Genomic DNA, 14,724 nt, shown 5'->3' with positions numbered 1-14,724 from the left:
ACATGGAGTATAATTATTTGGTTGATGACATTACATGGTTTCAGAACTCTGGTTAATTACAGGTCTTGAGTTGAGTCTCTGTCTGTTTATTCCCCAATCTGTTAATCTGTAATCCAAAATCTGTGACAGTGATCATAGCGGTAAAGATCGTAATTATTATGGTAATATGCTGAAGAAGAGGACGAACAGGAAGCAGCACAGCTAGTCCAGACGGGCAGTTTCTGACACCTACCATGGATAAATTCCTCAACGATAAGGAAAGAGAGAAGTCTATCAGATTCACTTCTCAGCAGCTCAGGATTGCCACCGATAACTTAAGCATCTTGTTGGGTTCTGGGGGATTTAGAGCAGTTTACAAAGGGGTTTTCCCTAATGGAACTATAGTGGCAGTGAAGATTCTAAGCGGGACTTCTGACGAGAGAATCGAGGAACAATTCATGGGTGAAGTGAGAGCACCATTGGAAGAATCCATCACTTGAACCTCCTCTGGCTCCATGGTTTCTGCTTTGAGAGTAGCCTGAGAGCCTTGGTCTACGAGTACATGGCGAACAACTACCTTGACATGTTCTTATTTCGGGAAAACAAGGTGATAGATTTTTAGAAACTCCCTGGGATTGCATATTTGCATGAAGAATGCCAACAGAGAATAATCCACTATGACATCAAGCTAGGAAACATCCTCCTGGACTCGAAGTTCAACCCAAAAGTAGCTGATTTCGCTTTGGCCAGGCTTTGCAACAGGGAAGACAATCATATAACTATGGGACTGTAAGAATAAGAAACTTACACTATCTCAAGCCATTTACATTAACAAGCCCTTGGTCAAGTGTGTGACACAAGATTCCAAAAAGGGTTTCCTACCCTTTAGGCATGGAGTTCCTAGTTCCTAAGATCAGTGTCTTAAGACACTTGAGTAGAAAGAGAGCAAGTAGGCAATAACCTATGCATTAGTTGTGGGTAGCCTTATGCATATGATGCTATGTACTAGATTGAATATTTGCTTTGTAGTAGGCATTGTTAGTAGATTTTAGTCAAATCTTAGCCCAAAACAATGAACAATAGTCAAGCATATGTTGAAGTATCTTAGGAGAATGAGGGATTAAATGCCTATGTTCTAGCATGATGAGTTAGTATGTATTGTGTACATAGATTCAAACTTCTAGTCCTATAAGGATTCTCTTTGGTTTACCTCCATTTTTGTGTTTTCTCTTAGTGGTGTGACTACTAGTTGGAGAAGTGTGAAACAATCTTACATTACTGAATCCACTATGGAAGTTGAGTACATTGTAGCTTTTGAAGCAGTAAAGGAAGTTGTTTAACATAGGAAGTTCCTCATGGGACTTGGGGTAGTACCCTTGGCTTTATTGTCCATAACACTATTCATTGTTAACACTAGGGTAGTGACACGGTTTAAAGAAATAAGAAACCACTAGAAGGGTAAACACATTAAGAAGAATTAAGTATCATTTGATATGTGTGATAATTCAGAGTGGTGATATAGTAGTAGAGAAGATACTTTTTGTCGAGAAGCTAATGGATCCCTTCACTAAGACTTTGTTGGGTAGAGTCTTTGATGGTGTAGGAATAACATAAGTGTTAGGTGTGTTTCCAGTATGCTTTGAGGGCCAATGGGAGATTGTTAGGATATAACCCTTAAAAACATGATATAATGTAATATTTTAGATTTATTATTTATTTAATAATATTTTGATTTCTCATTTATTTTTATCTTATTCCATGCACTATATCATATAAGTATTTTGGCCAGACATTTTTTGCATTGTATATGACTTAAGTGCATTAGGAGTTGCACGGAAGATCCAAGTTATAACCTCCTTCCAAGTAGATAAATTATTCATAGCTGATTCATGGACTTAGGTAATCCATTTGAGATTATAGAGCACTACTTCCTAATTAAAGGAATGAATGGTCTTAGTCATTAGGATGAGTTTCCCATGGTAAGTCCACTTGTGTGTATGGTTTATATATCAGAGAGGACCTATGGTTAGCCATGACATGTAAAGTTATCAATTAGTCATGATTTCAGCAAACTATTATACCCTATAGTCTCTCAACCTTAAGAGAATACTAAACTTGTGTCAAAGTTTTTAGTAACTTTAACTTACGAGTGAGACCCTAAGGTGATTATATATTTTCTATAAAATGAGTTATATTGATGGAATTCGGTGACAATAAATATTTTCAATAGAGACACCATGATATCTCATGGAGTTTGAGTTACCGAAGGAAGTGTATTATGTAAATCTATGGTTGTAGTAGTTCCTCATTAAGAACTTGATATATGCTCTTTGTGAGCTATAGTATGTTAGTTGATTACACAATAGGAGGATTTGTGACTCAAGGATGGTAGATGTAATCTTGATAGGTTGATAGCATTCACCTTATTAGATTATAAACACCAATTCATGAGGAGGTTGCATATAGTGGATAGTAGGTCTTAGACCTGAGTACTTATGTCTCATTCTAATATACATAAGACATTGGAATGTAGTGACTTTTTGTAGTAGGATGTTGACTCAACTTTAAAATCAGATTATGAGGAAGCCAGTATTTTCCTATAGGTCTCTGTTATCTCAACTTGAACTCATATTCCTTGATGAGGGTTGTATGAGTTCTTAGTTCACTTGTGTGCATAAGAGCGTTTTGGTAAATATGCAAAGTTGCTTCGGAACTTATGAACGATCTCTTGAGATTGGGTTAATTTGTTAATTGGAACCCAATTGGGTTAATTAATCAATTATGACCATTTTTGGGCTAGATTAAGTAACCTGAGCCTAAGGTGGATTCTAGTCACTTAAGCCCATGGGAAACCTATAAATACCCTTTTTAAGGGGTTAGGGCATTGGTCTTGCTTCCCGTTCATTTGCGAAAGAGAACCTTAGCCTTGACCTTGTGTCAAATCTCTACCATTTGAGTGCTTGGACTCAAGAAGGAGTTCTTGGACAAAAAATTGCTTTGTCTATAGGATTCTTTGTGAATTTGACATATTCTTAGGAGTTGATCTAGGAACATCCAAATCTAGGTAAAGCATTGAGCTTTAGATCCTAGGAAAAGTTTTGATATCCATGCTTCCATTACTAGGATCTAAAAGCCTTAGGAAAGTTGCATGCACCCTAATTGGTCTTGGTATAGGGAACAAAATAATTTAGGTTTTTCATATAGTACCATCTAGTTAAAGACTCATGACAAATCGACTAAAATTTGGTAGATGTTCGATATGTTTATAGTATGAAGAAACATCTCATCTTATTTGAATATTAGAATCCATAAGGTTCACTAATATTGTGAAAGATAGGATTTTGAAAGTTATGTTAGGTAAAATTGTGGTGATGAAAGGAACATGGAAGAATAATTTATACTACTTTCAAGAGAGTATGATCATTGGATCAACAATTACAATTGCTAAAGATGATAAAGAATTAGAAACTACAAGGCTATAACATATGCATTTAAAACATGCAATTGAAGAGGCTTTACAAAATTTAGTAAAACAAGGTAAATTGAAGGGTGTAAAAACTTGCAAACTAGGATTTTGTTAGCATTGTGTTTTTCGAAAGCAAATAAGAGTTAAATTTGATATTGAAACCCATCTTACTGAAAGTAACTAAAATAGCTTCTTTGGGAGGTATCCACTATTTTGTTACTTTTATTGATGACTTCTCTACAAGGGTTTGGGTGTATGTCATGAAAAATAAGGATGAAATCTTGAGAATGTTTTTGAAATGAAAAATAATGATCAAAACTCATAAGATGATCAAATGATTGAGATTAAATAATGAAGGTGAATATAAATGATCCATTTTCCTAAGAATGTCCAAATAATAACGTCTTCCAACCCTATTCTATTGTGGTGCTTTTATCGATGCATATGATATTATTATCAAATATGATAAATCATATTATACATACATCAAATTATTTAATAAAACAACTTTAAAATATTTATTATACTTCTAATTACATTTTTATGAAGTTTTTCTTATATTTTTTTTTATAAATTTTGATCAATTTTAGGCTTATAGATATTTTTTTTTTCCAAAATATTTGCCGATATATATCCGATATATCCATGATTATCGATATTTTCATCCTTGATTATGACTACTTCATAATAGGTAGAGCTTGAGACAATAACAATTAATCCAACAAATGTCAATAAGACAAACAATGACCTATAAATGATAAATAAAGAAGATGTTTCAATATGGGTCCATCAACAACAGTAAAATTTAGTTGCAATTAGTAGACCAAAATGGAGATTCAAATGCCTTCTTAATTTGTTGACATAGTGGTTAATATCTTATGAATTTGAGTAACTTTAGATGCGTGGCATTTAGAGGAGCTTGGAGGAAAGATGATGGTTAGCTTACTTATCGAGGGATTTTTGGAATTTTAGAAGTTGCTAGTGGAAACTAATTCCACAAGGTAGAGTTTTGTTGGTTTTTACTCAATTAAGAGTTTGTTATATTTTAGAATCCTTGTCCAACATGAATAATGATTTGATTTTTCCAAGGCTTGAGAACTTATAAATAAACCCATGTCCTTCAACTAAAAAATAGAGTGACTTTAGTCAATATTTATGGTTTGAGCCAATCTTAGTGGCTTTAGCCAATTTTATATGGAGAAAGCTCTTTGCTAAGTAAGACCTTCTCAATTCAATTTTTTTGATTTTCCAATATGAAGATTATTAGACTGATCATCATTGCTTGAGAATGTAGGTAAGACATTCTTATCGAACCTTGTAAATATTGGATATTTTATTTTATTTTATTTGGGTGGGTTAGGATGTTACCCTTTCATTTACCTTTCATTTGCATGGAAAAGAACCTTTCCTTTCATAAAGGGTAAACGAAAAAGAATGGGAAGAATTCTGGATGGATAAGGTCGGGGGAAGGAATCCATTCCCCAAAGAATGGGAAGAATTCTGGATAGAGAAACCTAATATTTCTACTAGTATATCTACCTAAGCAACTATGCCTCCTTAATGATAGATTAAGGCATGTACATTCAAGAACCAAAAAAGAAGAAATCACACACAATGGATTACAACATGTATCTCCGATACAAAGTGAAAAGGTGAATCTTAATAGTGGAATACACCTAGAGAGGGGGTGAATGAGTGTTTTGATCAATTAAAAAAAATAAATTCTCAACTTAAATTAGCAAACCTTAAAACTTTCTGAATATTTTTATTCTCTTCACATAGTCTCAGAAACACAAATTATAAATCATATGCATATACGAATGCAACAACACTTCCTAACAATTTTAAAATGCAATTTACGTGCACATGACCCAACACTCCCAAACTCAAATCTACTTTAACTAAATCTTGATAAACACAAGATCAATATATCTCAAAATGTCAATGATCAACATTCAAAAACAACTTCAAAGATGATTCATAGTTATTTCTCTTCATCATTCAATCAAATAGTCGAAAATCAAAACTATAATAAATTGCTGAAATTGAAAACTGATGCTAAGAAGAGAGAGAGAGACAACGAGATACCAAATTTTAACGTGGAAAACATCTGAAGAGATAAAAAACAACGGGCCTACAACCGATCGAAAACATTCACTATGAAGAATAAAAACTGAATACAAGGTTTTACCTAGCTCAAGCCAACTAATCTTTCTCGGACTACTTGATTAGTACCTTTCACTTTCGGCGTCTCACATTCTTCTTTTGAGGCACACTTGGAGTCCACACCAAACTCGATATCGACCTTTTATTGAATCCACACCAGAAAAAAATGGGTTTTTGCACAAAACCAAGAGAATGAGATATGAATGTTTCAGAAATCAACCCATGTTCATTTTCAGAAAATCCATTAAAACAAAATTTCAAAACTTGGATGAGATTTTCTTAGAGCAAGCAACCTCAAAGAGGAAAGGGAATGAGGAGCACAAGAACAACTACTGTAGTCTCTCTGCTCCAGAAATGGGAGAAAGTTCATTTTAAATGAAAATGTAACCCTTAATTCAAGGGTTGAAAATTGATCTTAAAAATAGGTTAGTTGGATCGACTTGTCCCTACATCTGGATTGATATAGAAATAGGGAAACAAAAATCTTTCAGAAAAAAACATTTCTCTCAACTTTCTTAACTCTTTTAAATATAAAAAACAAGGTTAATTCACATTCAATCACCACACACTCGGCTACATACCTTGACCTTTTAGCAAAGTCATAATCTTCAAGGGTCAAGTAGTTCGAAGAAGAATTGGAAAACCGAGTTAGGGGACACTTAGAAATTTTGTTCGAAATTGTCAACCTAGTTAAACACTCACACAAAGCATAACAAAACATCAAAAGAGTTTCATCTCATATACATAAAGGGATGGCAATGGGGTGGGTTTTTTCGGGTATCCACCCCGTCCATAATGGGATGTGTTTCAATTTTAACTAAACAGGTTTAGGACGAGTTTGAGAATTTTTTTAAAACTTGGGGCGGATTCGGGTATTACCTTGTCCTGTCCCACCCCGATTATATATAAAATTAAATTAAATTAATTTTTATTTTACTATTTTTAATATATAGATAATAATAAAATATTTTTAATAAAATAAATTATAAAAATATAATAATTAATTATTTATAAAATATATTTATTTTAATATAGTTAAAAAATTTAAAAGTAATTTTTTTTTTTTAAAAAATTAAAAATTAAAAAAAAGTTAAACGAGGCGGGGCAGGGCGGGTAGGGTATGAGAATTTCTCTTACCTGTCCTGTCCTGTTTAATTTTTTAAATGAGACGAGGATGAAAATTATTTTGAATAAATAGGGCGAGGTTGGGATGGGGGTGACTTGTCCCAAACCCGCCCCATATTGCCATTCCTATGTACATATTCTATGTAGGGATGGTAATGAGACGAGTTTTTTTGGTACCCGCCCCGCCCAACCCCTAATGGGATGAGTTCGAATTTTAACTAAACGGGTTTGAGAATTTTTTTTAAAACCTATGATGGATTTGGGTATTGCCTTGTCCCACCCTATCCCACTCCGATTATATATAAAATTAATTTTTTAAAATTAAAATAAATTAATTTTTATTTGACTATTTTTAATATATAGATAATAATAAAATATTTTTTTTAATAAAATAAGTTATAAAAATATAATAATTTAATTATTTATAAAATATATTTATTTTAATGTAATTAAAAAATTTAATAGTAATTTAAAAAAAATAAAAAAAAAAGTTAAAAGAGACGAAACTGGGATGGGAATTATTTTGAATAAATAGGGCGGGGTTGAGATGGGGGCGACTCGTCTCAAACCTGTCCTGTTGCCATCCCTAATTCTATACTGGGTGTCTTCTAACATGCTTGTTAGAAATTTTCGGATTATCTTTTTGAAAAGCCCAAGATAAAAAAATAATTGTTTCACAGTTTAATTCTTTGCCCCAAGTTGTGAATGAAACCATACTAAAATTGAGAACCACTCCGTTTCACAGCACAAAAGTCTTTCACATTCTTTTGCAAAGAACTTTTCTTCCCGAGTTATCTTGGTCTTTCTTTTTCTAAAGAAAAAGTAAAAGTGTGATATATATATTATTGGGGTAGTTTCTGGGCAGTTCCAACTCCCAAAAATTGCTCCCCCTTTACATAAGCTATTGCAGCTTGATTGTCACTATAGACTGTTGTTAGCCCAAAAACATCATTGACTATTCCCAAGCTTTGCAACATTCTTCTCAACCATACAACTTTCTATACCGCAGTTGAAGAGGCAATAGATGTCAATGAGGTATAAAAAAATATCTCTAATATTTATTTTTCATTCAATCATAGCCAAGCAAAAAGAGTAACGGGAAAAACGTTATCTTATAAGTTGAGTAATTGACGAGGATTTAATAAATAAACCTTGAGGGTGGTTATCACACTCAACCTACCATAGTCTGTGTATTAAAAGATTCATGGGATCTTAGGTAAATTTAGACTTAGAACTCTCAATTTAGTTTTAAACAATAAAATTCTCCAGCCTCTGGTATCTAACCCCATTGAGATGATCCAAGAATTTTGCTATTTTCTTTTAAAGGATATATTCATAATAAAAAAAAATCATGAGTGTTCGAAGTAAAACACTTTACTTTAAGAAACAAAAATTTAAATTTATAATCTACTTGGGAAGATTTTTTAAAATAATTCTTAAATATCAGGTTTTAAGAATATTTTGTTATGATTTTTTAAAACAAAGTTTGTTCGAGAAATTAAAATGTTCTTAACTTGTTTACTATTTTTTTAAAATATTTTAAAATAACTTTATTTATAATTATTTTATATATTTATAGAATTATTTTTAAAAATAATAATAAAAAAGAAGTGAAAATAACTAAAAATAATTAAAATATGTTTCTCAAAACAAGTTTTCAAAAAATATTTTTCATCAAAAAATTACTTTTTTATTCTAAAAATAATTTTCAATTTTTAAGAATAAAAAACTATTTCAAAAAACCATTCTTTTAATCCTCTTTTACGACCATTTCCCTCTTTTGTCCCAGCTAACTTTCTCCCTTGTCCTTAATAGAAAGGGTAATGTGGGTTTTGATGGTACAACGAACTTTCTCCGTTTTCCTTTTTTTTCACCGAGTTGACAGTGAGGTATCTGCACTCCCCTATAATCCAGCTTATATATATTGAATTCAGTTACTTTCCTGTGCCAAGCTTCAAGCTTCACAACCATGGCTGAACACCGGCATTTCCCGAGACGTTTGCTTCTGCTTCTTCTTCTTCCTTTTCTTTTCTTATCAGCCATTGCCAGTACAAGCTCAATCATCAAAACCCTACCCGGGTATTCTGGTGAACTTCCTTTCTACCTCGAAACCGGGTAAGTTTTGTCTCCCTCAAGCTAAGTTCTTGGAGAATTTCACTCGAAAACTGTCTTGGGGATGGTTTGTTTTTGTATGCAGATATGTGGGTGTAGGTGAAAATGAAGAAGTGCAGCTATTTTACATGTTTGTCAAGTCCCAGAGGAACCCAGTATTAGACCCTCTTGTCATGTGGCTGACTGGAGGCCCTGGTTGCTCCACTTTCTCTGCATTCTTCTATGGAAATGGTACAAATCTCACCTTTCCATTCCATTGGATTATAAATTTTACAAGTTTAGGTACAAACTATATCAGTGTTCAAATGATGTACATTTTTATTGTCCGGTTTAGTTTTGTTTTAAGCACTAGGCTTTTGTCCTTGATCAGAAATCTCAGATAAAAACTAGCACTGAATACCTTGTGTTTTACTGATCTGCATAGGTCCCCTTTCTTTCGACTACAAAAATTATACAGGAGGCTTACCATCACTCCTATTGAATGAATACACATGGACATCGGTACTAAGTTTCGAGCCATTGTACTGCCATTTTCACATAATTGTTAGGAATGTAGTTTTGCTATCAACTTTATGTGAATGTCGATATCTTCTTTTTCTTCAGGGCCTCAACATAATATATGTAGATGTACCTGTTGGAGCAGGATTCTCCTACTCAAGGACCCAAGAGGGTTATTATTCAGATGACTACAAATCTTCCACAGATACCTATGAATTTCTAAACAAGGTATGGAAAAATGCTCCGGGGGTGATTTAATTTTGTACTGTTTATATACAACTAAGAGTACTAAAGTAAAAGGAATTGTTTTTGCAAATTCTTTTGCGCAGTGGTTGTTGGATCACCCTGAATTCCTGAAAAATAATCTATATGTGGGTGGTGATTCGTACTCAGGCATAGTTCTTCCAATGATCACTGAAAAGATATATTACGGTGAGGTCTTTTGTAAACTAGTCTAGCTAGTATGTTAAGCCTTGGATCATTGAAGTATGGTTTGGTTCCCTGTTGAGTTGCAGGTAATGGAATCGGAACATTTCTGCAAATGAACCTCCAAGTAAGGAAATTTAATCACTCTGCTATGCTCATAGAGCTTAATATAATTCAGTGATGATGATGCCTTACACTATATTGGATTGATCAAAGAAAGGTGTTCTTGGTACTGGTTTGAGCTTATCCAAATTCATTTGTTTTTGGAATTGTAATCAGGGATACATTCTTGGGAACCCGGTGACAGATTCATATATTGATGGAAATGCACAAATCAAAATCGCCCACCGGCTTACACTTATACCTGATAATCTATACGAGGTTAACTCAACAATCTTGTGGTCACTTTTTTTCCGGCTTCTAATTCTGTCTGCTAGATGAACCATTTAGACCTGAGGGCTCAGAAATATTAACTTCTGAGGTCCATAAGAGGACATGATTGTTGTAAAATAGGGAGTTCTACAAGGGTTTGAGCTGCTTCATAAGCACTGTCGATCTATTATTTAATAGCTTAAATTTTTTGGTCAAATTGCTAAGTTAGGATGGTATCAAAGCCTTGGTTTAGAGTAAGTCTTGAATCCATACCTCACAGACCCTATTTGCTTTCCATTTATTGAGTCCATATACAAATTTAGAGAAGATGGCCATGAAAGGGAGTGTTAGGGTTTTAGTCAGAGTCGGTTGACCTTGGGACATGTACATACAGGAAAATCTATTTCATTCCTTCATTTATATGATAACACTTTAAAATCTGCGATTTTTTGGTTCTATGAATTTCAAGTCTGCCAAAGCGAGTTGCAATGGAGATTTTGTGACTGTAAATGCAAGCAATGAAGAATGTGTAGCCGATATGGAAGCCATTAGTGAGGTTAGAGGCATTATTCAGTCTTAACTTAAATTCTACATACCACTCCCAAATTTTACAAAAATGGATGTTTCTGATTCTTTGAGTTTGCAGTTGATCAGTCCCATATACACAATGCAAGTTTTGGAACCAAACTGTGGTATTTCATCCCAGAAACCGAACGAACGGAGATCGCAGCAGAGGTCTCTCATTGAGAATTCTAAACATTTCCCCTCAGGACTTGGCAAAAAAGCAGCATACCCTTGCCATGTAAACCTCTGTTGCATATGCTTGTGAAATTGTACAGCTTATTTTGGTATTCGTTCTATTGCTGAATTGCATAATGAGCCAATTTTCATCTTTTCTAGGAGTACATGTATGTGTTCTCTGAAATATGGTCCAACGATGAAAGTGTTCGAGAGGCACTTCATGTTCGAGAGGTATGTAGATTTTCCAAGAGATAGATGATAAGCAAACAGAAAATTTTCCAATGTATACAGAATCTTTATAATGTGAATCAGGGCACAAAAGGGCATTGGGTGAGGTGCAATGTTTCCAGCCTAGCTTACACAAAGGATGTAAAGAGCAGCATTCCTTATCAACGGAATCTCACTCAGACAGGCCTCAGAGCTCTAATATACAGGTGATGAAACTTTGAAGCTATTATCTGCTTACCTTTTGGTTATGTTTCTAGTAACATTTTTGTATGAAAATCCTTTTTTCCTTTAGCATCTTGTCTTGATAGGAATAAGTCTTCTTGTTGAATAAGTAAAGAACAAATATTTTTAGTCCTAAAGGAAAAAGTTAGGAAAAGATTATAATGGGCGAATAGAGATATAAGAGAGGTGTGTGAGACACTCATGGAGAAGGGAGACAAAATTTATTTCAGGATTTAGATTCATGATATGGATATAGAAACTAGAATATAAGAAATTATTTTGTATGTCATTGTTCTCTTTCCTTGTGATATTCCATGGATGTAGATATGATTGAGTGAACCATATCAAACCTCTTTTTTCTATGTGGATTGCATTATTTTTGTGTGAAAGCTTCCATTACTATATCAAGTGGTATAAAAGCTTTTGTTTCAACACAAAAAATGATCTATATAACAATTTTGATGCATGTATACAACAATTCCACTCATGGGGAAATGATGGCATGAGAACTAAACCCTGAAATGCGGGTGTATACCTCGAGATGAACTTTTCCTTGTGATGGGTGTTGATAATGCTCCAGGATGAGTGTTGCCTAAAGATGGGTGTTGATTCATCTCAAGATGAGTGTTGCCTAGAATGGGTATATTGGTATGTCTCATAATGAATGTGATGTCAAATGCTATATATAAAAGGGTATATTTTGATTGTTATAAACAATTGATTGATCATATGAAATGGATAAAAGCCTTGGGGTAGACAAGTGGTATCAAACTAAGATTATAGGTTTGAGCCACGAGAACATCATGTTAGGAAAAAGATTATTAGGCATGCAACAATGATTCTCCTGGGTGAGATCATGAGTTTAAATCATGAGAGGACCATATCAAGGAAGCGATTGCTAGGAGTACAAAAATGGCACTCCCTATAAATGTTGCACAAAATTAGCTACATAATGTACTAGCATCAATAAAGGCAATACTTGTATGAACTAAGGTTATAAGCATAAAATTTTGCTTGATAGTACTATTTTTTCTGTACTGGCTACAGTGGCGATCATGACATGTCTATTCCACATGTTGGCACACAAGAGTGGATAAATTCACTCAATTTGACACTGGCTGATACTTGGCGAGCATGGTACACAGATGCTCAAGTTTCAGGGTGAGTTCCAAAATTTGTGATCCTCTTGCAACCTAACAATTTTTTCTAATCAAATTTTAATGCATCAAAACCATGTTGTGATCTCACTGACACGCTATGATCCTTTCATGTAGATACACACAAAGGTTTACAAAGGATGACTTTTCTCTAACATTTGCAACTGTAAAGGTAAGACTAAGCTCACTTCATTCCTCCCCTTAGGTTCTATAGAATTTTGAAAAATGAAAACAAAAACCATGGTTTTATGTATTTTTCTCTTTGTATATGTACAGGGTGCTGGTCATGTAGCCATTGAATACAAGGCTAAGGAGTGTTATGCCATGATTAAGAGGTGGTTTGGTTATTATCCTCTCTAATTAACAGCGGTAGTTGTAGGGGCATCATTGATGTGGAACTGTTTTGAAGCTTGATTTGAGATGAGGATAATAATTTTGTTGTTTTAGATGTGATTTGCTTATTGATAATCGTGGCTTGTCTCCATGTAACAATGCCATGTTTGACATCATGGATGCAAGATTTTAATTTGAAGCTTGATCCAAGATGAGGATTGTAATTTTGTTTGCAATAAATTAGAAGATTGTAGTGATATAATTTCTATGGATTATTACTTCAAATTAATTAACATATCATTAGGTTATCTTTTAATCTTAGAAACAATAAATAAATCGAAATATATATCCTATTCCCTTTATGCTCCATGCAAATCTCAAGGAAAATTAGAAGTTTTTCAATTATTTTATTCTATATAATGGGGGATATAGTTGTAAAAGAATCAAACAAAATCTTTTATTGAGATTAAATTAATTTCTATCTTTGTAAATTTTCCTTTCCCTCATTGTTTTCCATAAATTTTCTATGAACTAATTAATAAGAAGGTTTTATTAGTTAGGGAGTCTAAGATTGTATTTTTTTTTCATTTTTAATTTTTTGCTAAAGACAACTTGCTTTCATATTTAAGATTTTATTTTATTTTTTACTTTTTGTTAACTTATTATTTATTTCTTAATTTTTTTGTCAAATAAAAAAAATAAAAATATTTGGTTTTTTATAAATGTTAAAAAAAACATGTTGGTTTTTCTTTACTTCTTATAATACTTAGAGAAACAAAGTATTAAAAAAATAAATAACTTAATTTTTAATACTATTAAGTATTATTTAGTTTTAAGTTTGATTTAAAATTAAGTAAAAAAAACAAACATTATCTAAGAGTAAGAGTTGGTGACTCAAAGAGAACACATAATTGATGACAAAATTTGAAATGAAGGAAAATTTCATCAATATATTGGCGAAAAATGTAGATCTTGAAGCGAAAATATAGGTGGAAATTTCGAATCAAGGAAATTTCGGCAAAAATAGAGGAATATCGGCTACCATCGATAAATCATTTTCCCTTTATTTGGCTGGTCAAATCAAATGCCCCTCCCTACTCCCCTTACTTGGTCATACCTTAAAAATTGGTTCGCACTTTGAGAAGAGAGAATCAAAACCCAAGACAAAAAGTTCACATTAATTTTGGCAACTGTTGCACCAAATTGGCACATAATAATAAGAATGTACAAATGTATATATTTAATTCCATTATAAAAATAAAATATTAAATAATATTTTAATAAATAAATAAAGTTTAATAAATAAATAAATTTTAATTATTTTATTTTTAAATTTTATTTAATTGATTACCAAAAATATAAAAGTTAGTAACAAGTTTTTTTTTTGGTATATCATTTATATGATAATTAAATATAAAAATGTAAATATTAAAAAACAAATATATATATATATATATTATAATTTATTTTATTTCATTGAATACATTAAATAGATCATAGTTTTAATACTAAATGTATTTTCAAGTTGTATATATTATTATCAAATGTTATAATATTGTCGTTGAATAATATTTAATGTAACTTAATAAATGAATATATGTTTATAAAATTCATATTTCTTATCTATTCATGTGATATTATTGTTATATATGACCAATTATATCATACATATACCAATTTCTTTAACAAAAAAAATTCAAAATTTCTATTGTTATTTCTTTTATCATTTCTTAAAGTTTTTCCCCAACATTTCCATGAGTTTTGATCAATTTCTGTCTCATCGATTTGTTATTGATGAATTTGTGCGATGAATAATCAAACCGTAGTCATCAGAGGTCTCGTAAACCCATGATTTTCCATTTGATGACTTTACCTTGGAAGGATGGAAGCTAAAGCTCT

At 32.5% G+C, this 14,724-nt stretch overlaps 1 protein-coding gene across 1 annotated transcript; it reads left to right on the top strand.

The window, feature by feature from the left end:
- Positions 1 to 8,681: 8,681 nt before the first annotated feature.
- LOC117925680 (serine carboxypeptidase-like 17) lies at positions 8,682 to 13,093 on the top strand. Its single transcript, XM_034844748.1, has 14 exons — positions 8,682 to 8,851; positions 8,934 to 9,079; positions 9,273 to 9,349; positions 9,452 to 9,574; positions 9,676 to 9,778; positions 9,862 to 9,899; positions 10,052 to 10,153; positions 10,614 to 10,700; positions 10,791 to 10,946; positions 11,045 to 11,116; positions 11,198 to 11,319; positions 12,383 to 12,496; positions 12,610 to 12,664; positions 12,769 to 13,093. Exons 1-14 carry the CDS (start codon positions 8,706 to 8,708, stop codon positions 12,850 to 12,852), a joined length of 1,425 nt encoding a protein of 474 aa, XP_034700639.1. The 5' UTR covers positions 8,682 to 8,705; the 3' UTR covers positions 12,853 to 13,093.
- The last annotated feature ends 1,631 nt before the right edge of the window (positions 13,094 to 14,724 follow it).

The sequence above is a fragment of the Vitis riparia genome, chromosome 11 (genome assembly GCF_004353265.1).
Source record: "Vitis riparia cultivar Riparia Gloire de Montpellier isolate 1030 chromosome 11, EGFV_Vit.rip_1.0, whole genome shotgun sequence".
Taxonomy (NCBI): Eukaryota; Viridiplantae; Streptophyta; class Magnoliopsida; order Vitales; family Vitaceae; genus Vitis; species Vitis riparia.
Note: the sequence above shows the minus strand (reverse complement) of the source record. Positions and strands in the feature narration are given on the sequence as shown.